This window comes from Aegilops tauschii, chromosome 5, assembly GCF_002575655.3.
Source record: "Aegilops tauschii subsp. strangulata cultivar AL8/78 chromosome 5, Aet v6.0, whole genome shotgun sequence".
Classification (NCBI taxonomy): domain Eukaryota; kingdom Viridiplantae; phylum Streptophyta; class Magnoliopsida; order Poales; family Poaceae; genus Aegilops; species Aegilops tauschii.
In genome coordinates this window covers 561174909-561197205 of record NC_053039.3, presented here as the reverse complement: position 1 = coordinate 561197205, position 22297 = coordinate 561174909, and the positions used below count along the sequence as shown (strand labels likewise).

The window sequence follows — 22297 nt, the reverse complement described above, 5'->3', positions numbered from 1 at the left end:
TTGTGTTTTCACAAAATGTATATTCCTGATTTTGTCAGTAAGTTTGGTAAAAAAAAATTGTGTGTCCGTAAGGGTGATCCTATATGTATCTGAGTTTTGGATGATCAGCAGTGTGAAACCTTGTCCTGAGCTAGGACTTTCTGTCGATCAAGAGATGATGATGGCTTGTGCACGGCTTGATTATAGATCTTAATTAACCTTGTGAGCTGAACTAGTACTGCATGTCAGTTGCTGTTACTGCAGCAAATTAGCATTTTTTGAGCAAGGTAATATTACTGCAGTACTCTTGTGGTCGCTTTAGTTGTCAGTTTTTCTTATTGAATATTAGTGATACTTGTTGGCAAGATTATCTTGTGGTCGCTTTAGTTGTCAGTTTTTCTTATTGAATATTAGTGATACTTGTTGGCAAGATTATGAATGCAAATTCATGTTCTTGTAGTAACATAGTCCTGTCCAATCTTTTCATATCAGTAGAGCTAAACCATATTTTATTACATAGTAGTATTTGAGAAGGAAATCGTTTACTGGCATCTTTTTGGAGTGGTGACAAGTTATTCATGTTTATGGAGTGGCTCTGCGTACAACCACGTACAACCATGAGAAAGGATTGGTCCTTGCCGGAAGAACATCTGCTCAGATTAGCTTCTCCTGTTACTAGCTCCGTGTACCAATGTAACTGCCTATTTAGAGCGTGTTCGGACTCTCACCACTCCTCAACTCCACTCAAAGAGTCGACGGAGCAGGGCCGAAGGCTCTAAGAGCATCTCCAGCCGTTGTGCCTCCCAGGAGGCGTTTTTTCTGCCTCCTGGGGATGCCCCGGCGAAAGTTTTGCATTGGGGGTGTGATTTTCTCCAGTCGTCGCCCCCCTCCCCCCCCCCACGCGTACACCTCCCAGGCCACGTCCGCGCCGCTCCGGCCATGCCCAAGCCGCGCCCGTCCCGCCAAGAGCAGCCGCTCCGCCCACACGGCCCGCCTGTGAGCCACCGTCGCGCCTGAGCCGGCCCCCGCCGCTGCGGTCTCGCCTCTGCTGCGGCCCGCTTCATCGCGCCGTCGCACGCCTCCCCGAGAAGTGCGATGCTCTAACTCTGCAGAGTTGAAAACGAGGAGTGGAGGGAGCGACTATTTTGGAAATCTCAGATCTTAAAAATCCTGGAGTTGATAAGATTTACAATGGAACTGCCACCGCCAAGTGAAAAACGGTTCGAGTGGCACACCTGACTCCCTTGTTTCTGTCTCTGCTCCACCGGCCGCTAGCACCACTAGTGCCTCCCCACCGAGCTACTCCTGGATCGGGAGCAGAGCTAGCTGTCCAACAGGTTTTTCTAGTGCTATCTAATACGTGGAGCAGCATTTTGAGTGGAGGAGCTGGAGTTGAGGATTCGGAGGACTTGGATCAGTTCCGAACACGCCCTTAATAATAAGATGATCTGGCCTTACCTGAAAACTAGATTCATGAAGCAGCCCAAAGAGTGCATCCTCCTGTCGAGGGCGTGGTACTCGCGTGATGACGTGGTGCACCACGATGGCAATGCTAAGATCAAGGATTCAGCAGCCAGCCTTGTTGAAGAATTCCTGGAACTGTCTTGGGGCTCATCACCCTGTTACGGCTTAGACCACTGATCGATCATTGAGTCTGATTGCTCTGCAGTTGTGAATGCTATCAATGCCTGTGAAATCAGTAGATCAAATTGGTGGGTGGTATATGTGGAAACTAAGGGAGCGATTGGAGCTTACATTACATTGTCCGAGAAAATACTAGTGAGAGCAACCGAGTAGCACATGACATGAGCCCTCTCATTGATACCCCTTTGTGAAAGTGATTGCGACCTGATGATTCCCAATTAACATAAGCTCTCTTTTACCCCTAACAGAAATCAAATTTATGAAGAAATAAACAAGGGTAGAGCTGCAAATGTGTAGTGAGGTAGAGTGAAAAAAATGCTCGACCCAGAAAAGAGGCGTCGACAGCAGGATTCGAACCTGCGCAGGCAAAGCCCAACAGATTTCGAGTCTGTCTCCTTAACCACTCGGACATATCGACTAACTGTTTAAAGATAAAACTAGTTAGATACTCCCTCCGTCCGGAAATACTTGTCGGAGAAATGAATGTATCTAGATGTATTTTAGTTCTAGATACATCTATTTTTATCCATTTTTCCGACAAGTATTTTCGGATGGAGGGAGTACTTCTCATTTCTTTTATCTACACTGCTTTGCCCAATCCAAACGCCCCAATTGAGCGGCTAAATACAGATTCCTGGCTACCTGAATTTGAGGGGTAAAAACAATTTGAGACTCTTGCGCTGAATCTTGTGTAGACATTCTTACACGGGCCGTGCTACACGTCCGCCGGTGGATAACTTGAAAATATGCACCCCTCGGTAGCTCTTCCCGTCCTTATTATTGCAACAAAGTAGGAGCTGCGGAAACCTTTGCAACAGAGCTCATATTGCAGAAACATCCAACATAAGTTGTGTTGCAGTTTTTTTTCGTCTTCACTTTTTTCAACATAGATGATGTTGCGGGAAGACTTTTGCAACATGAATGATGTTGCAAAAGTTAGAGCAAGAACGTCTTTGTAAGATAAGGCTTGGGAGGAACACCAGAGGCATCTGCACTCGATGGATCCAGATCCAGATCCTCCAACATATGAGTTGTTGCGGTGGGGAGGCCGCAACAAGGGCTCAGTTGCAAAACCATAAGAGACATGCATCACGCGAACGAGGCGGCGGACACCCGCCTGCGATCCGCCAGTTGAAGCCAAGTGTTTTCCTTCTTACACTGAATCTCCTCCGCACATTCCTATACTGAATTTGTGTGCACATCCTTCCACTCTCCAACACTACTCATTAGTTCTTCTAGAATACGCATCAACATGTGTATTATATATTCATAGAAGACCCTCTTACAAAGCAGATTCAGCTGTGTTGCTTTATATATAAAGCGGGACGAAAGCCTTTTTCAGTATATTCATAGGAGAAAGGGCAAGACGTCCACCATACAAATTGCTAAGGCAATTACTCCCGACTAACCCGCCTAACTAATTCCGCAAAGGTTTGCGACAGGTCTCCTATAAACAAACCCACTATAAGCCAAGCCTTTCCCTCCTCCAAAATCCTCTTGAGAACCAAAGCTCTACATGGCGTGGCCTTGTTGAACACAATGTCATTGCACGGTGCTTCCAAATTTCCCACAACACCAACAACAAAATTGCGTTGAAAATCCTTCCTGATACTCGCTTGAGGCGTGTGCGAGGTGCTCCAGGAAAGCAGAATGTCTGAGGTCCATGGCGTCCACCGTTCCTTCCCCCAAGCGTCCAGAACCTGAAACCAAACCTGCCGGGCGAACACGCATGCCACCAGGAGGTGATCAATGCTTTCCATATGTGCTAGTCGCACAACACTACTCACTAGTTACAAGGGTTAAATTTGTGTTGTCAAACTAAAATCAATATGCTGCAACAAAGTAGATAAACAAAACGGAGTGCACGGGGATGTCGTCTTCGTTACAAAATCTACATCTAACGAGGAAACTCTGACGAACATACCATCTCTTGCTCCATGGAGTGCCACCTCGTGAGGACCTGTGACGCTGAATTATCACCAACAAAGCCAAGTTTGACATTCTTGGCCATGGCCACAGAAGTAGATATAGACTTTATTCGAGTTAACAACGGCTTGGTCCCGTCGTGCCTTTGTAACTCTTGTTTGTGTGTTCTAGGAGGTCGCCTTATAGCTCGCAGCAGCTATAGCCTTAGCTCAACCTCTTTCGTCTTAGGTGTTTGTCCTCCTCTAGTCCTCAAGCACATTGTCGCGACCAAGGCGATCTCGTTGATCTCACTATGGCTGACCTCCTCAACAATTTGAGCATCCATGATATCCATGGCAGTTCCATCTCTGAGCCGTCCAAGAAAGTAATGACACAAGTTCTATTTCTCACCAAGACGGTCGAGGAAAATTGGCTTCTTCCTTGTTAAGAGCTCAACGAGTATCACACCGAAATTGCCAACATTGCTCTTCTTAGTGAGCTGTCCCGTGTAGTAGTACTCCGGGTTTAAGTACCTGAATGTCCCCTGCACGATTATGATCACATGAATATGGTCGATGGAGATGGACCTGGTGGTGCCAAAGTCCAAGACCTTCATGCTGAAAGTGTCATCCAGGAGTATGTTGGCCGATTTGACATCTCTATGGAGCTGTGCCATTGGAGATGAACTCGGACACGAGAAGTGGCACCTCATACCCGAGGCGGCACCCAAAGAGTTTCACCATGTTGTGGTGGATGATCTGGGACACAAGATAGAAACCTCATTGATAAACTGGTCAATCTCACTCTGTTGTCGGCATGGTGCTTGGCAGGGCACAATGGCTCGCACTGCATCTGGTGGCTCTACGTCTGTTGATGGATCTAGCGCCTCGTTCTAGAGGTTGGTCGTCGGTGGTCTCCGCTAGGTGCAGTTGGTTGTGGTGGATCTCGATGCTTCTTCGCTGATGGGCAGTTCTGATGTTGGTGGCGGTTGGTGGGCTTGCCGCACTGGTGCGGGGTGATGTGCAGCTGAAGTGGTGTGGGAGCTTGGGTGGAGACCTTGTCTCGGCCTTGTGCCGTGACCAGCGATAGCGGCGGCTGCGGTCATTGTTAACCTTCCTGGAGGCATCATTGCTTTGCGGGCGCGCGGATCCGGACATCTCGGCCTCTACGGGGAAACCCTTGATCTGTGATCGGACGATGGGGCGCCTTGGCGTCGTATTTCCTCTTGGGGGCTTCATCTTGAGAGCTCGACATACGTGGAGAAGGGGATCATAGCATGCAAGTGTAATAAAATAAAGATGCGGTAAAGGAGCATGGAGATGGGGATCACAAACACATTGTTTATCCTGAGATTTGTTTTTTTAATCTTAACGCAAGCTTACGTCCTCATTAGAGGAGATTCAGACGCAAAGTCGGTCACTAAGATATTGGTCACCAGAGGCTCACCTATCCCTCATTGGCCTAGGTCACCAATCACTTAGGGTATATCTTCACACAATTCTCGGCTTATTCATAGATTGAAGGTGTTCGGTCGACCCTAACCACTGGTAGAAAAAGAGGCTTTCATACGCCCCCATTAGTCCCCAAAACAATCGAACCGCGACCAAAGGGGTCTTTAGTCGCGGTTCGGGAGGAGACCCGCGACCAACTATCTGGGCCCAGCGCGCTCGGTCGACAGCTGGCGGATGGGAGGGGCTTTAGTCCCGGTTGGCCTGGCCAACCGGGACTAAAGGTCCCCGAAGGCCTTTAGTCGCGGTTGGCCAGGCCAACCGGGACTAAAGGCCCATCCAGCTGGCGGACGGGAGGGGCTTTAGTCCCGGTTGGCCTGGCCAACCGCGACTAAAGGTCCCCGAAGGCCTTTAGTTGCGGTTGGCCAGGCCAACCGGGACTAAAGGCCCATCCCTATATATAGGACTCAGCTCACTTCACTTCACTCAGCTCACTTCACAATTTTCAGAAGGGGGTGGTGGGTTTGCTTTTGGTTCCTCCTATGCACACAAGGTGTTTGATGAAATGCCCGAGAGCCTGAAACAAACATGATATGAAGTGTCCGAGCCACACTTGAGCTTTCTCATTTATTTTTCCTCCGCGATCGCGGTTAGCAACTTGAACCTTTCATGTGTCATTGATAAAATATGCATGTGTGTAGTTCATTGTTTAATTTGTATTATTTCTAGCTAGTTAGTTTAACAAATGCATGATGGTTAATTATATACTTTATATAATAATAATGCAGATGAATCGGCAATGGATGTACGGTCCCCGACTCTCCGGCGAGTTCACTACGGGTTTGAAAGATTTCCTCGTAGTGGCAAATGCGAACAAGCAGCAAGGTTTTATTATCTGTCCATGTGCTGTCTGTAAGAATCAGAAGGGTTACTCCTCCTCAAGAGACGTTCACATGCACCTGCTTCGGCACGGTTTCATGCCAAGCTATAATTGTTGGACCAAGCATGGAGAAAGAGGGGTTAGAATGGAAGAAGATGAAGAAGGGGATGATATCGATGACAACTATCATGATCATTTCGGTGATACTTTCATGGAGGATGATGCTGAAGGTGGGGAAGGGTTAGGTGAAGGTGAAGAAGAGGCACATGATGAGCCCGCTGATGATCTTGGTCGGACCATTGCTGATGCACGGAGACGCTGCCAAACTGACAAGGAGAGGGAGAATTTGGATCGCATGTTAGAGGATCACAAAAAGTCGTTGTATCCAGGATGCGATAATAGTCTGAAAAAGCTGGGATGCACACTGGATTTGCTAAAATGGAAGGCACAAGAAGGTGTAGGTGACTCATCATTTGAAAATTTGCTGAAAATGTTGAAGAATATGTTTCCGAAGAATAACGAGTTGCCCGCCAGTACGTACGAAGCAAAGAAGGTTGTCTGCCCTCTAGGTTTAGAGGTTCTGAAGATACATGCATGCATTAACGACTGCATCCTCTACCGCGGTGAATACGAGAATTTGAATGAATGCCCTGTATGCACTGCATTGCGTTATAAGATCAGAGGCGATGACCCTGGTGACGATGTTGAGGGCGAGAAACCCAGGAAGAGGGTTCCCGCCAAGGTGATGTGGTATGCTCCTATAATACCACGGTTGAAACGTCTGTTCATGAACAAAAAGCATGCCAAGTCGTTGCGATGGCACAAAGAGGACCGTAAGTCCGACGGGGAGTTGAGACACACCGCTGATGGAACGCAATGGAGAAAGATCGACAGAGTGTTCAAAGATTTTGCAGCTGACGCAAGGAACATAAGATTTGGTCTAAATACTGATGGCATTAATCCTTTTGGCGAGCAGAGCTCCAGCCATAGCACCTGGCCCGTGACTCTATGCATCTACAACCTTCCTCCTTGGTTGTGCATGAAGCGGAAGTTCATTATGATGCCAATTCTCATCCAAGGCCCTAAGCAACCCGGCAACGACATCGATGTGTACCTAAGGCCATTAGTTGAAGAACTTTTACAGTTGTGGGCCAGACCTGGTGTACGTGTCTGGGATGAGCACAAAGGAGAGGAATTTGACCTACGAGCGTTGCTTTTTGTAACCATCAACGATTGGCCTGCTCTCAGTAACCTTTCGGGACAGACAAATAAGGGATACAATGCATGCACGCACTGCTTACATGAGACTGAAAGTGTACGTTTGGTTAATTGTAAGAAGAACGTGTACCTGGGTCATCGTCGATTTCTTCCCCGAAATCATAACGTAAGAAAGAAAGGCAAGCATTTCAACGGCAAGGCAGATCACCGGCCGAAGCCTGCGGAACGTACTGGTGCTGAGATATTTGATATGGTCAAGGATTTGAAAGTCATCTTTGGAAAGGGTCCTGGCGGACAATCAGTTCCGCGGGGAGTTGACGGGCACGCACCCATGTGGAAGAAGAAATCTATATTTTGGGAGCTAGAATATTGGAAAGTCCTAGATGTCCGCTCTGCAATCGACGTGATGCATGTTACGAAGAATATTTGCGTGAACCTGCTAAGCTTCTTGGGCGTGTATGGGAAGACAAATGATACAAAGGAAGCACGGCAGGACCATCAACTTTTGAAAGACCCAGATGACCGGCATCCGGAATGGTTTCAAGGTCGTGCCAGCTACGCTCTTACCAAAGAAGAGAAGGTCATTTTTTTTGAATGCCTGAGCAGTATGAAGGTCCCGTCTGGCTTCTCGTCGAATATAAAGGGAATAATAAACATGGCGGAGAAAAAGTTCCAAAACCTGAAGTCTCACGACTGCCACGTGATTATGACGCAATTGCTTCCGATTGCTTTGAGGGGGCTCCTACCGGAAAATGTTCGAGTAGCCATTGTGAAGCTATGTGCATTCCTCAATGCAATCTCTCAGAAGGTAATCAATCCAGAAGATCTACCACGGTTACAGAACGATGTGGTCCAATGCCTTGTCAGTTTCGAGTTGGTGTTCCCACCATCCTTCTTCGATATTATGACGCACCTCCTGGTCCACCTAGTCGAAGAGATTTCCATTCTCGGTCCTGTATTTCTACACAATATGTTCCCCTTTGAGAGGTTCATGGGAGTATTAAAGAAATATGTTCGTAACCGTGCTAGGCCAGAAGGAAGCATCGTCAAGGGCTATGGAAATGAGGAGGTAATTGAGTTCTATATTGACTATGTTCCTGACCTTAAGCCGATTGGTATTTCTCAATCGCGGCACGAGGGGAGACTAAGTGGAAAAGGCAAGATCGGAAGGGAATCCACGATATGTATGGACGGTCATTCTATGACTGAAGCACACCACACAGTTCTGCAAAATTCCAGCTTGGTGGCTCCGTACTTCGAGCAACACAAGAATATTTTACGCTCGGACAACCCGGGGAAGCCTGAATCCTGGATTAGAAAGGCCCACATGGAGACTTTCGGCAGTTGGTTGCGAAAACATTTAATGAATGGCAATGATGTTGGAGATCAGCTGTACATGTTGGCCAAGAAACCATCTTCGACTATAACGACTTTCCAAGGGTACGAGATAAATGGGAATACATTTTACACCATCGCCCAAGATAAAAAGAGCACCAACCAAAACAGTGGTGTCTGCTTTGATGCAGCAACCGAGAATGGGCAAAAGGTCACATATTACGGTTACATAGAGGAGATATGGGAACTTGACTATGGACCCTCCTTTAAGGTCCCTTTGTTCCGGTGCAAATGGTTCAAGCTAACAGGAGGTGGGGTAAAGGTGGACGAGCAATACGGAATGACAATGGTGGATTTCAACAATCTTGGTTACCTTGACGAACCATTCGTCCTTGCCAAAGATGTCGCTCAGGTTTTTTATTTGAAGGACATGAGTAGCAAACCGAGGAAACGGAAAGATAAGAAAACGATCAGTACATCATGCGATGATCCAAAGCGCCACATTGTTCTTTCAGGGAAAAGAAACATCGTGGGAGTGGAGGACAAGACAGACATGTCAGAAGATTATAATATGTTTGGTGAAATTCCGCCCTTCAAAGTGAACACTGACCCAAGCATTAAGTTAAATGATGAGGATGCTCCATGGATACGGCACAATCGTAAGCAAGCAGGGACACAAGGGAAGAATTGATGTGTAATAATTTATTGTACCAAACTTTGTATTTGGTCGATGAACTGAATGATGTATCAAACCTTTTATCAAACCTTCAAGGGATTTTAAAATGAATTAGTTTTATTTTTCTGATTTTTTTGATATATAATTGTATTTTTAAGATTTTAAAATGAATTAGTTTTATTTTTCTGATTTTAAAAGGAAAAAGGAAGAAGAAGAAAGAAGGAAAAGGGAAGAAAAAACAGAAGAAAAAAGGAAAAACAGAAGAAAAAAACAAACAGAAGAAAAACATAAGAAAAAAACAGAAGAAAAAAACAAACAGAAGAAAAAAACAGAAGAAAAAACAGAAGAAAAAAGGAAAAAGGAAAAAAGGAAGAAAAAAACAGAAGAAAAAAGGAAAAACAGAAGAAAAAAACAAACAGAAGAAAACATAAGAAAAAAACAAACAGAAGAAAAATGGAAGAAAAAAAAAGAAGAAAAACAAAACAAAATAAATAAAGCAAAAAAGAAAACAAAAAAAGGCAAAAAATAAAAAATATGCCACCTACTGGGCCACCACGGCCTGAATACGACTAGAAACCCATTAATGGGCCAGGATTCAGGCCCGCAGAAGGCCCAGTAGGCCCACAGGCACATAGTGACAGAATAGGCCCGTAAGCCTGCATTTGAGAGGAGCTCGAAGTGGTGAGCGCAGCCGCGCTTATAAACCACTGTCGAAGCCTCTCGGCTAGCGAGGTGGGACTAAACATCCCACCGCACCGCGCCAGTTCCAGCACAGACCCTTTAATCCCGGTTGGGGAGGAGGACCGCGACTAAAGGGTACCCTTTAGTCGCGGTTGTTGTCCCCAACCGCGACTAAAGGGTCTTTCTGCGCGGGAACTAAAGCGGCGCCAAAACCCTTTAGTCCCGGTTGGGGAGGCGGACCGCGACTAAAGGGTACCCTTTAGTCGCGGTTGGTGTGGCCAGCCGCGACTAAAGGGTCGCGGTCCGCCTCCCCAACCGCGACTAAAGGTGCGTCTATAAATACTGCACTTAGCAGTTTCGCCACTTCCCATTCTCCTCTCTCTCGACGCCGAAGCGCTGCCCCGACGCCGATCGACGCCGAAGCCCTGCCCCGACGCCGACGCCGACGCCGAAGCCCTGCGCGCCGCCGCCCCCGTCCCCAGTGAGCGCCGCCTCCGCCCGTGCCCTGCCCTTGCCCGCCGCCTGTGCCCTGCGCCCTTGCCCGCCGCCCGCCGCCCGACGCCCTGCCGCCTGCCGCCCGACGCCTTGCTGCCCGCCGCCCGCTGGCCCTGCCTGCCGTCCTCCGCGCGTCGGCAGAAGAAGAAGAAGGAAGAAGAAAAAGGAAGAAGAAGAAGCAGAAAGAAAAAGGAAAAAGGAAGAAGAAGAAAGAAGGAAGAAGAAAACAAAAGAAAAACAGAAGAAAAACAAGAAAAAGGAAGAAAAAAGGAAAAAGGAAGAAAAAAAAGAAAAAGGAAGAAAACAACAGAAGAAAAACAAAGGAAGAAGAAAAAAACAAACAGAAGAAAAAACAAAAGAAAACAAAAAAAGGAAGAAGAAAAAAAGAAAGAATAAAAAGAAGGAGGAAGAAAAAAGAAGAAGAAGAAAAACAAAAGAAAAACAGAAGAAAAACAAGAAAAAGGAAGAAAAAAGGAAAAAGGAAGAAAAAAAAGAAAACAACAGAAGAAAAACAAAGGAAGAAGAAAAAAAACAAACAGAAGAAAAAAACAAAAGAAAACAAAAAAAGGAAGAAGAAAAAAAGAAAGAAGAAAAACAAAGGAGGAAGAAAAAAAAAGGAAGAAGAAAAACAAAGGAAGAAGAAAAACAAAGGAAGAAGAAAAAAAGAAAGAAGAAAAAAAAAGGAAGAAGAAAAAAAGAAAGAAGAAAGAAAGAAGAAAAAGGAAGAAGAAGAAAAGGAAGAAGAAAAAGGAAGAAGAAAAAAATGAAAACCAAATGAAAACCAAAAGAAAGAAGAAAGAAAAAGGAAGAAGAAAAAAAGAAGAAGAAAGGAAGAAGAAAGGAAGAAGAAGAAAGAAAGAAAAAAGAAAAAGGAAGAAGAAGAAAGAAAGAAGAAAGGAAGAAGAAGAAAGGAAGAAGAAGAAAGAAAGAAGAAGAAAGGAAAAAGGAAGAAGAAGAAAGGAAGAAGAAGAAAGAGGAAGAAGAAAGGAAGAAGAAGAAAGAAAGAAGAAAGAGGAAGAAGAAAGGAAGAAGAAGAAAAAAAGAATTTTTACTTAAAGAATCTTATTTTTTAATTCCTCCTCCTCTATGTCCCCTTAATCTTATTTTTTAATTCCTTTATACTTAAAGAATTTTTACTACATGCAGGAGTGACATATGGCGGACGATAGAACCGAGCCGCTTAGGGATCCGGAGGCTGAACGTTATTTAATGGGCATCATCAACAACGAGATTCCTTATGTCCCGGGCTCAGAATATGAGCAACCAGAGGATGTAGTCTCTTCTTATCTGAACCTTGATGGTGGAACATAGATTGTCGATGATCAAGAAGGTGAAGGAACGGACATTGTCGACGGAGGTCAACCGTCAACAACCGACGATCTCGAATTGCAAGTAGCAACCACCTCCGGCGAGGTATATATATACATTGAGCCTCTCGTGATACAAACTTACTGAAATGTGAATACATATGTATTAACGCGCGCGACTCTCTTTCTTTTTTTAGCCCTCCGGATCGAGTACGACAAAGCGTGGCAAATCCAAGGCGATGAAAACAGGAGAAACATATGCCATTGAGTTTGTCAGTGAAACCGGCAAGCCCCTACAGCACACCTCAAAGTTTATCAACCAATGCAGAGTCGTTGTTAGAGACAACGTCCCGATCACCGTCCAGGAATGGAAGGAGCCAAAGAAGGCACGTCTTGGTTTCAGTTTTGTCGACAAGAGAACGAAAAAGGATTGCTGGAGAAAGCTTATGGAACATTTCATTCTACCTCCGGAATACAACAAAGTCGATGAATTCGGTAACGAGGTTCCGGGTGGACGTCAGAGGAGGAGGCTAGTTAAAGAGTTCGCTCTTCAGAAGATGGGCGAAGCATTCCGGAACTTCAAGAAAAATTTAACCCGTGACTATGTCAACAAGGGCAAGACTCCGGATTTCAATGGACAACATGAGAAACTGAAAGATGATTGGCCAGAATTTGTGAGGCAAAAGCAATCGGAGCATTTCAAGGAAATATCAAAAAAAAAAAGGATAATGCGAGTAAGAAAAAGTTCCATCATATTATGGGGCCAGGAGGATACCGCCTTTCGGAGCCTAGGTGGCAGAAGATGGAGGAGGACCTGAGGGTGCGAGGAATCCCTCTAGGTACAGAGGGATGGGACCCAAGGGCCAAAAGCTGGTGGTACGGGCATGGGGGATCGCTAGACCCGGAGACAGGGGTGTGTGTTCACCGGCAGAGACAGTTTGCTCCCACCCAAGCCCTTATTGACGCAATGACCCAAGCTCAAGAGGGCTTGATCAAGTTCAACAGAGAGAAAGACGCACTGACAACAGCCCTCGGGAATGATGAACACGGAGGACGTGTACGAGGCAAAGGCAAAGTTCCGTGGAAAGTAGGGTTTTCCCAGGACAATGACCCGTACTGTTACAGAAGCCGTAAGAGAAAGACGGACCGGGATGCAGATCTTATGACGAAGTTTGCATCGGAACTCCATGAGTTGAAGCAGACCGTGCATGAACTAGTGAAAGAAAAATCGGCTGCAGGGCCGCATGAAGATCATGAAGCGGATCGCGGAAGCCAGCAGCGGAGAAGCAGCGTGGCTTCCACGGATGCCCCGCCTGGTGCTAGTGCACCGATGATCGAGATTCGTGCACCGGAGCCTCACTACCCCGTGGATGATGTAAAGGAGATGAAAGAATGTGATCTGCATTATCCCGTGGGGAACGTTTCCACGAAGGTAGCTAGCGGCAGTGCTTTACCCTGTACACCTGGAGCACTCCACCACAACAACCCCATTGCATATGGCTATGCTCGTGTCACGGTGGAAGACATAGTCCAAGGGTTTGAGGACCTGGAGATTGACAAACCTACACCCGAAGGGGAGAGAAGACTTGGAGATGTCAAGCGCCAGTTCATTCTATGGAAAAAGAAGTACATAGTGTTTCCAGGCGAGGCGCCAAGGCTAGCAAGTCCACCCCCCTCCGATGGTGGTGGTGGTGGTGGTGGCGGTGGTGGTGGTCGTGGTGGTTCACCTACACCTCCTTCACGCCATTCGACGCCGTCCCCCGATCCACAACCTCCGGCGGGTACGACGCCCCCCAATCCTCCTCCGGCGGGTACGACGCCCCCCAATCCACCTCCGGCGAAGAAGCGGAAGCAGGCGGACAGCAAGGAAACCCGCTCCTGGACTATTAACCCGGACCCTTATGTACCTAAGACCACAAGGGTACCGGAGCCATCACTGAAGCCTCTCCTCCCAAGGCCTGGGGAACTTAGTGAAGCTGAAACCAAATTGGCCGCGTCTGCTGATTATGAGAAATGGAAGGCGGATATGAAGGCGAAAAAAGAGCCTGAGCCCAAGCAAGTATTCACTGAGAAGCAAAAGAAGTGGGCTAAGGATTTTTTGACGACACCGTCCCAAGTCGAGCTGAATATGCCTGACGACTATGGACATGAACTTCGTAGGCAAGCAAAAATATTGAAGGAGGAGAAAGAAGAAAGAAAAAAAAGCGGGAAACAAGTTGACCAACTCGGGATGCAGAAGAAACAATCGATCCCCCCGCTCATAGTGAAAGCCGGTCCGGAAGAGGACCCCGAGATCATAGCAGCTGCGGCAGCACTTGGATTGACTGTACCGGGTGCCATGAAACAAGCGTCCGAGATTGGTTTGACTCTTCGTGCCTTCTTAGGCCTTGAGGATGCGCCAGTATGTGAGATAGCATTACAATATGTGCGGAATGGGCCTCTCGTCGAGCCTGCGCGGGAAAAGAGTCTACCACCACAAATGCGAAATCTGCTACGTTGGTACAAGCAATTCATAACATGGGCCGACAAAGAATATGTTTATGCGGATGTTACAGATGAGCATCACACCAAACGGTACTCTGTAGAAATTCATATGAGTGAATTGTTCCAGCTGTTCAATCTGCGTGACCTCGACAAATCTATGCTGAGTTGCTACGTTCTGTAAGTGATTTATTTCTACCTCATCTCGTTCTTCATTGCCTGCACTATATATATATATATATATATATATATATATATATATATATATATATTGTCCTAACTATATTGTTGCGTACGCTATTATGCAGATTGAAGATTTGGGAATGCAAAATAAGAAACATCCATGATGTTGGGTTCATTGACCCACATATCGTTAATGGACATGTGTTACAACATCACCCCGAAGACGTGGAGAAAGACCTGTACAAGTTTCTTAGAAAGCATCAACTCAAAAGTCATATTCTATTTCCTTACCATTTTGGGTGAGTGTTTCTCTCTTGTGCCCATTCTCTTTTGTTTACTCCATGCATGGTATGTCTAATCGATGAGTTATGCATGACTGTGCATGTAACGTGTCCGCAGGTTCCACTGGATTCTGCTAAATATTGAACTTCACACCTCCAGAGTTCTAATCATGGACTCTATGGATTCGGATCCAAAGCGTTGGGCCGACATGAGAAAAATGCTGCAAAAGTAATTATTTTCAATCATTTGAGCTCTATATCGATCGGTCTCTTTCGTTCATTTTCTAATATCAAGTAACTAATAACTTCCTTATTCATTTAATTTTCTTTGCCCTGTAGGGTTTGGAGACGGTTCTCAGAAGAAATTGTCGGTGAATTCAAACATGAGCTAGATTTCAGAAGGTTAGTTAATGTGGATAAGCAGCCACCGGGGACCAATGTATGTGGATACTATGTTTGTGAGAACATCCGGAGACACACCACGGAGCGGAAGGCATCGGATAGCGTGCGGAACGCGACGGATAACTTGCGGAGGAGGCTTAGTCCAGAAGCTCGCTTCCGACCAATTCAAGAAGAATTAGCAGGATTTTTCATGAAGGAAGTTATCAATCCTAAAGGAGAACACTATACCGAGGACGAAGAAATTTATATGCATACCCGAGATTGAAACTTGTACGAAGTTGTATATGGTCATCCATCCTAATTGTGTATGGAAACTTGTTCGAAGTTGTATATGGTCACCCGAGATTGAATATATATTATATATTCCTCTTGAATTCTTCTTGTTTGAAATTTCATATGCATGTATATAGTAGCGTAAAATATGTGTACTGAAACTTTATCAAAATTAAAATAAAACACAAAATATAATATAAAAGAAATAAAACACTCCAAACTAAAAAGAAACCAGGTTTAGGGGGGCTAAAACCCTAAACCTGCGGAGGAGCCCTTTAGTCCCGGTTGGCCACGAGAACCGGGACTAAAGGTCCTTCGCCCCGACGGACCACGGACGCCCACGTGGACGGGCCTTTAGTCCCGGTCAGCCACAAGAACCGAGACTAAAGCCTTTAGTCGCGGTCCGTAAGAGGCGCGACTAAAGATGGGGGTCTTTAGTCGCACATATTTAGTCCCGGTTGCACAGCCGGGACTAAAGGCTGTTGCGAACCGGGACTAAAGGGCTTTTTTCTACCAGTGAACTATCTAGGAGGCACACAGCCTCCAAGATTAATAAGCCATATATACACAAGTCAAAGGGAATGAGCCCATCTAAAGATCTTAACGAAATCACTCAAAACCCCTAGATATATGTCTTAAACAAGAATAAGTGGATCACAGAGTAGAAGAGCAAATCAAGTGTGTTTCTCGTTTGAAAGGTGCAAATCCTCCAAGATCAAAGCTATGATATTTGTCTCATTTCTTGGCTTTTTTTAGAGAGAAAGAGTTTCTTGGCCAATCAACATAGAATCAACCATCTCTCTGCGCCTTAAGCTCTACTGGTTGGTGACACAATGGACATCGGTTTGTTGATGGATTCAAATCTCGTCATTTTCTTGATGAAACAGATTGTATCGGCTACGGAGAGGAGGGTATGCTACAGCGAGCCCAAGGAATATAGGGTTTTTCAATGTGGGCTCCATTGCCTCACAAACTCTCTGCATAATTTAGGATTCAAAAAATATGGATGACTGTGGTCAGTCAGTGGTCCTTCCGTGGAAGGACACATCGGGAGATGGACTTGGACGGCTCCAAGAACTAGGTTTTGGAAGAGCTAGAATTCGATGGCTTTAGGTGACTAACAACAATTCACGTGTATAAGAACCATTCTCGAGCGATCTCCCAACTTGCAGAAGATAGTTTTTCGAACGGAGACGAGCAATGCATATATTGACTAGAAAAAGGTTAACTAGCGATCACAGAGGCAACCACTCAGAACGAAAAGTGAAAGTTCAGTCGGACAAACTTGGATCATCAGACTGAAAAAGCAAGCTTCAGGAGACCAAAAGCCAAACTCCAGGATTTTGTACCACAAAAGGCTAGCTGCTGCAGCTTCTTCTTAGTTGCACCTGTCTACACACAGGCTGCTCAAATAACCTGAGATGGCGACGCTTGGTTTACTCCTGGTTCAAACAGGCGCGGATGTATCTCTGAAGCTGAAACTCCAGCACCTTAAAAATGCATCCAACACTCCAAATCCCGCTGAACGACTGAAGCATGGCTTTAAATCTTTGAAATGAACAAAAAAACATCACATGGTTCACTATTTTCGAACCCTCGACTCACATAACATAGTGTAACACCCGCATAGAATTTTAATTTGCAGAAGAAAATTTAGCACCACTACTTGCACAGAGAAAAGAAAACAGCCACATTGAGCGCCTAACATTTCCGGCATCACCAGTCAAAAGATTGAGAGGGTAAGCTGTGAGTAACTGCAACAAAGAGCATAACCTAGGTACCTGCAATAGCAAGCATTCTCATCAGTGGAGCCAATTTGGCTACTCGTGGGTGGGTGGGTGGGGGGGAATCCAAACAAAATAGTATGTGCAAGTTCAAACGTCACTAGGAAAGCAGTTTCTACCAGTTTAACATGTTCTCACATATCTCTGCACATCTAAATACATGGAAAACTTAACTACCAAGATTATCGGTCATGGGGCTTACAAGAATGCATACGAGCAAGGTGTGGTGATACATTTGTATAGGACGGTAATATCATATAGATACCAGGGGCACGACAGGTTGAAGAAACATTTTGGCTCAAGATGATTAGTAGCAAGTTGAGATTTACTGAACCCACAAAATGGGAGCACGATGTCATATTGAAGGATTGAATTGAAACTTTCCAGTCATTGTGTTTTCGCAAGTGCAGACTCCAGCTCGTACCGAGGAACTATATATATAAAGCAAAAGAATATTGTAGAGATGATATAAAATTGTTTGACATGATAAAACTGCATCGCGGTAGCATATCGGCACAATGAACTATGAAGTGTGCAGATTCAGGAGGAAGTGTTCCACAGCTCTAAGAGCATCGCACCCCCAGGAGGCATTTGTTTCGCCGCTTGGAGGGCTGCCGGTGAAAATTTTGGCCTGGGGGCGCAAATTTTTCCACTCGTTGCACCCCCCAGGAGCAGTGTTGAGCCTCAAGTAGGCAGCGGCATTTCGTCGAGCAGGTCACAGACGACGTCGTGGCGGCCCTCGCGGCCGAGCACACGGGCGGTGGTGGAGAAGCTTGAGGAGACAGGCTGTCCGTGGAAGCGCTCACGCCGCGCCGCGCCGCCCCGCCGTGACGCCGCCCGACGAGCTCGCCTGCGGCGAGCGCCACGTACACCAGGCACTGCTCCGGTGCATGCAGGCCCTGCTCGCGGCGCACTCCCTCCGTTTGGACCTGGTGAATCTTCAGGTAGCCACGGTAGCCATCTTCCTCCTGGTGACCATGGCCGCGCCGGCCCGGGCTGTGACGTTCGACGCGTCGGACACCACCGGCGGCCAGCGCTTCGACCAGGCCGTCGGCCTCGCGACGTCGTCACCCTCGTCGTGGAGGAGTTCAACGGCCTCGCCTACACCAGCGACAACGGCATCCACCTCAGCACCAGCTACGTCGGCGGCTACACCTCCGGCGACGTCAAGAAGGAGGTGACCGGCGTGCTGTACCACGAGGCGACGCACGTGTGGCAGTGGAACGGGCAGGGCGCGGCGAACGGCGGGCTCATCGAGGGGATCGCCGACTACATGCGGCTCAAGGCCGGGCTCGCGCCTGGGCACTGGAGGCCGCGGGGGAGCGGCAACCGGTGGGGGCAGCTGAGGGGAGGAGCAAGAACGGCAGAGAGATGCTGGCAGGCGGGCCAGCGCCTGCAAACGGCGAGATTAAGCCCCCCAGGTGCCCCCCAGCTTCCTGGGATTGCCTTGGGGACGCCGGCGTCGTTTTTGGTCGAATCCGGCGAAAACTAAGGGGCTGGGCGTGCGAGTGGGAGCATTTTGCCTTGGGGAGGCTTGTTGGGGGGACTAGTGGAGATGCCCTAAGAGAAAAGCCAAATAAGGTCGATCAGATAGCTGTAGTTGTCTAAGGGCCAGAGAAACAGAACTAAAACATATCGTATTCCATATAGCGCGGCAGCTTCTTTATTACAGAAGAGAATATCGACCGTTGAGCATGACATATGCATCGCAGCCACGCAAACAAAACAATAGACATACATCAAGAGAAATTTCACATCACCTCTTTATCCAACAAGGCGTCTCTGAAAATGTCACAGCATAATCATCTCAGCATCTGTTTAACAGTTCAGCTTGATCGTCTCCACCACCAGCGGTAATTCCTAAGAGAAGAATGAGTCAATAAACCAATGAAAAATGTGGGCAAGGAAATAGCTGATGAGAGAAGGAGACCAATGAAGCCACTGTTATATATCTCACCTTGCAGAAAACACTTGCTTTTGCTACAAGATAAGAATGCCATACAACATTAAAATGATTCACTGAGATACTGTAGACCATCTAACTTAGAACAAATGAAGTAATTTACTTGACCCGAAACATTTTTAGAATTACTTTGATGTGGGCTTGTTCATTACTACAGAGCATATACTTAAGTTTTGTATCATTGTATGACGATACATTATAGGAATACCAGAAGGGATGCCTTTTTTTTCCTACTCTCTGGAACAAAGAATGCTGACCAGAAATTAAGAGACAAAGTTAGCACTCTGGATCCCATCATGACACAAAGCTCAAGTGATTGACAAGATACTGTGCAGATATTAGAATTCAGTAACTTAAACTGAAAGAGATACGAGTCTTGCAATGAACCGCTAATTAGTTGTCAATATATTATGCAACACAAATGAAAGCCACACTATATTAGTCACTTTAGTTTACTTAATCGGTGCTCAGAAACAGATATACTCTTCCTAAGAAATCACCTTTGAAGCCGCAGACTAAACCTACAAACCCAAAGTCTAGCAACAAACATAATCCTAACAGTTTAGATCCGAAAGTATCACAGACAGAACATCAAGAAATTAATTTCTCCCTGATACAAAAAACCTGATTCATTCTTCATTACGAGGCACACAAATTATAGGATTTGGTTCTGGATAAAGATTAATCATGTGAAACACAAGCAAGTAAGAATGCTATTTCACAACTTTACCGGACAATTGTAGATGAAGACCATTTAGTGGCAGCCTGCTGAAACGGCTATGACGGGACTATAGCCGCTATTTAAAACTTTCGCAAATTGGTAAAGAAGTGATAATAATATTACATGAATATAAGTAAACTATGCTTGAAAATTGAAGCATCTACAAGGCAGACCAAATTAAAGTGAAGTGCACGACATTAGACACAATGGCAGTACCTGGAGCATAGAAACTTGTGTAAGGAAGTATGCTGCTGTAGTTCCCTTTCTCTGGCACCTCCTCGATCTGCATGGACTTGAGATGGATCATATAGACGCTAGGGTGCACATAAATGAAGATCACCCCAGCATCTTCAGCAAATCCAATTGGCTCCACCCAAAAGTTAAATGTGGCCGCCACCACTTCTGGCGCAAGAAAATTCTCAAGATCAATGACCCTTTCATGTGTCCATGTTACGAGCCCGTCAATGCTTGCCATCAGTGACCACAGATGGAGATTGAGTCCTTCAACTCCGGCCAAACCAAGCCGTCCATCCTCGGTCGGCATGATGACAATATGATCGTGATAGCTACCAATAGCGTCGCGTGGGAACTTCTGAGCTAGACCCAACCTATGGTTATCCAAATCAAACTCAAGGATGTTATAGTTATCCAGCAAGCAGTAGAGCGTGTTCCCAACCAGAGCCATCGGTTTCACATCAACAGATGCAAATGGTAGGACGATGGAGGTGAGCTCACTCCAGACGCCGGTCTCGGACGAGTAGGTGCAGGCAGAGGTGACGGAATTACGCTCCCGACTGAACACATATGCCACGAGGAACGGGCACGAACGGCAGTCGCCGTGGTCGGCGTGGCCGGCCGCGCAGAGGACCGCGCCGTTGCACGACCACTCTTGGGCCCGCGTGGGGAGCGGCAGGTGGCGCTGGTCGCCGGTCACGAGGTCCCAGACGAGGATCGCCCCGGTGCGGCGGTTCTGGAGGAGAGCGTGACCGTGTCGGCAGTGGAGGGCCCACCAGTCGTCGTGGGACATCTTGGCCGCGGTGGAGGCCGCGAAGCCGCCGGAGGTGGGGACGAAGAGGGGAGACCGCGGGTGGTTGTTGAAGAAGCCGAGCATCGGAGGCGTCCCGCCGTGGAACTCGCGGAAGCGGCGGAGGAATCGAGCGTCGTGGACGAGGCCGCGCCAGCGCTTGGAGACGAAGGAGGTGCGGAAGAGGTGGATGGGCTCCGGCGGGAGGAGGAGGAGGATCTCCGCGAGCATGTCGTCCGGGAGAGGCGGCGAATCGGCATGGCGGCGGCGGCCGCCCGCGAGCTCGTCCATTGGAATTGGGGATAGTTGTGCGTGTTCGCGAAATGGATCTTAGAGTCATTATCTGTGGTGTTTTATTAAAAAACCACAGATCTTTTAATTTTTCCGTATATGTTCGAGCCCTATCTTTGTTTCCCATTCTACAATCTCTAGAGTATCTATATAGCCGGACTTGGCAAATTCACCCTTTATACGCCCGCGGATGCATCTAATGCATCTACAGATAGCATTGGATGAGGCCTTATTTGGCTTGCCAGACAGTCACACACCTCAAATATGGATCCTTAAATTCATGTGTCATAGATTATAGTTCACAAATTCGAGCGTTCAATAATGCGACAAAGTAAAACAAATCATAGTTTCACAAATTGGACATGCCAAAATGAAATTCAACTCGAGTGTGATGGATCACTCGCTGGCCGAATCACTAGCCGGACGTCATCCATGCATGCCGTCTGCTACGCGGCTATCCTTGCCTTCTGCTCCGTGGCCATCCGTGCGTCCTGCTCTGCCTGCACCCTTGCAGCATCCCCTGCTTGCATCTTGCCTCTGTTTCCACTGCTACCATCGCCATTATCGCCGCCTCGTACTCCGTATGTTCATTGATCTTCTTCTTCATCCCACAAGCCACTTCTATACATGCTCATTGAAGAGGTTTCCGTCCGTCAACATGATTTTCACATCCTCCGCGTCTCGAGCAAGTTGCAACCTCTTCTTCTCAAACTCAATCTCTCCAAATGTCTGGGCCTTCTCGAGATCCCATTTGATCGCTGCTTTTTTTATTCAACTCGATCTTCTCTCTCTCAATTTGCAGTTTCTTGCTTGCCCTCTCCCGGTCCCAATCCACTCTATCCTTTTGCACATCCAACATGAGCTTGTTTGTACCTCTCCTCTTTTCCGTTCTCCCTTACGGAAAAAATGCCTGTCCATTTGGAGGACATTGTCGCCACGACGTCACGGGAGGCATCCGCCTTCTCCCACTTGTTTCTCATCACTTGCCGATTATTCTTTGGCACGGTGTCTCTTCCATTCTCCCCTACAATATCTTCTTCTTCTTCGTCCAACCCAATTGATTGGTGGGAGTTTGACCCATCATTCTTCCTCTTGTCGCCTTTAGATCTTCCACAAGTTGTGTCCACTTTGGTTTGACATTCAATAGCATCCAACGATGGCTAAAACCAAATGGCTTCTTCTCCGTTTCTTGATACATAGTGGCCGCCACCACCACATGTATGTATAACAATGAGAACGCAACAAAAAAACAAGCAACTCAAATGTTGACAAAAAAACTAGCAATTGAAATGATGACAAAAAAAACCTTACGTGCGTTGCCACTCC

At 46.7% G+C, this 22297-nt stretch overlaps 1 protein-coding gene, 1 non-coding gene and 1 pseudogene across 2 annotated transcripts; 1 reads left to right on the top strand and 2 right to left on the bottom strand.

The window, feature by feature from the left end:
* Window positions 1–1959: 1959 nt before the first annotated feature.
* TRNAS-CGA (transfer RNA serine (anticodon CGA)) lies at window positions 1960–2041 on the bottom strand. The gene has a single exon. It is a non-coding gene; the product is annotated as a tRNA-Ser (tRNA).
* Window positions 2042–16710: 14669 nt separating this feature from the next.
* LOC109780940 (F-box protein At5g03970) lies at window positions 16711–21011 on the bottom strand. Its single transcript, XM_020339521.4, has 3 exons — window positions 19873–21011; window positions 18733–18832; window positions 16711–16969 (listed from the first exon to the last, which is right to left on the bottom strand). The coding sequence occupies exons 1-2, from the start codon at window positions 20969–20971 to the stop codon at window positions 18780–18782; spliced, it is 1152 nt and encodes a 383-aa protein (XP_020195110.1). The 5' UTR covers window positions 20972–21011; the 3' UTR covers window positions 16711–16969; window positions 18733–18779.
* Window positions 17650–18544, top strand: LOC109780935 (uncharacterized; annotated as a pseudogene).
* Window positions 21012–22297: the final 1286 nt, after the last annotated feature.

What these genes read in the sequence shown, in the direction of transcription:
- LOC109780940 (XM_020339521.4), bottom strand. Translation starts at nt 20,971, where the DNA reads ATGGACGAGCTCGCGGGCGGCCGCCGCCGCCATGCCGATTCGCCGCCT. An exon ending in CACAAGTTTCTATGCTCCAG is followed by an intron (nt 18,833 to 19,872) that starts GTACTGCCATTG and finishes TTCTTCTCTTAG; the next exon opens with GAATTACCGCTGGTGGTGGA.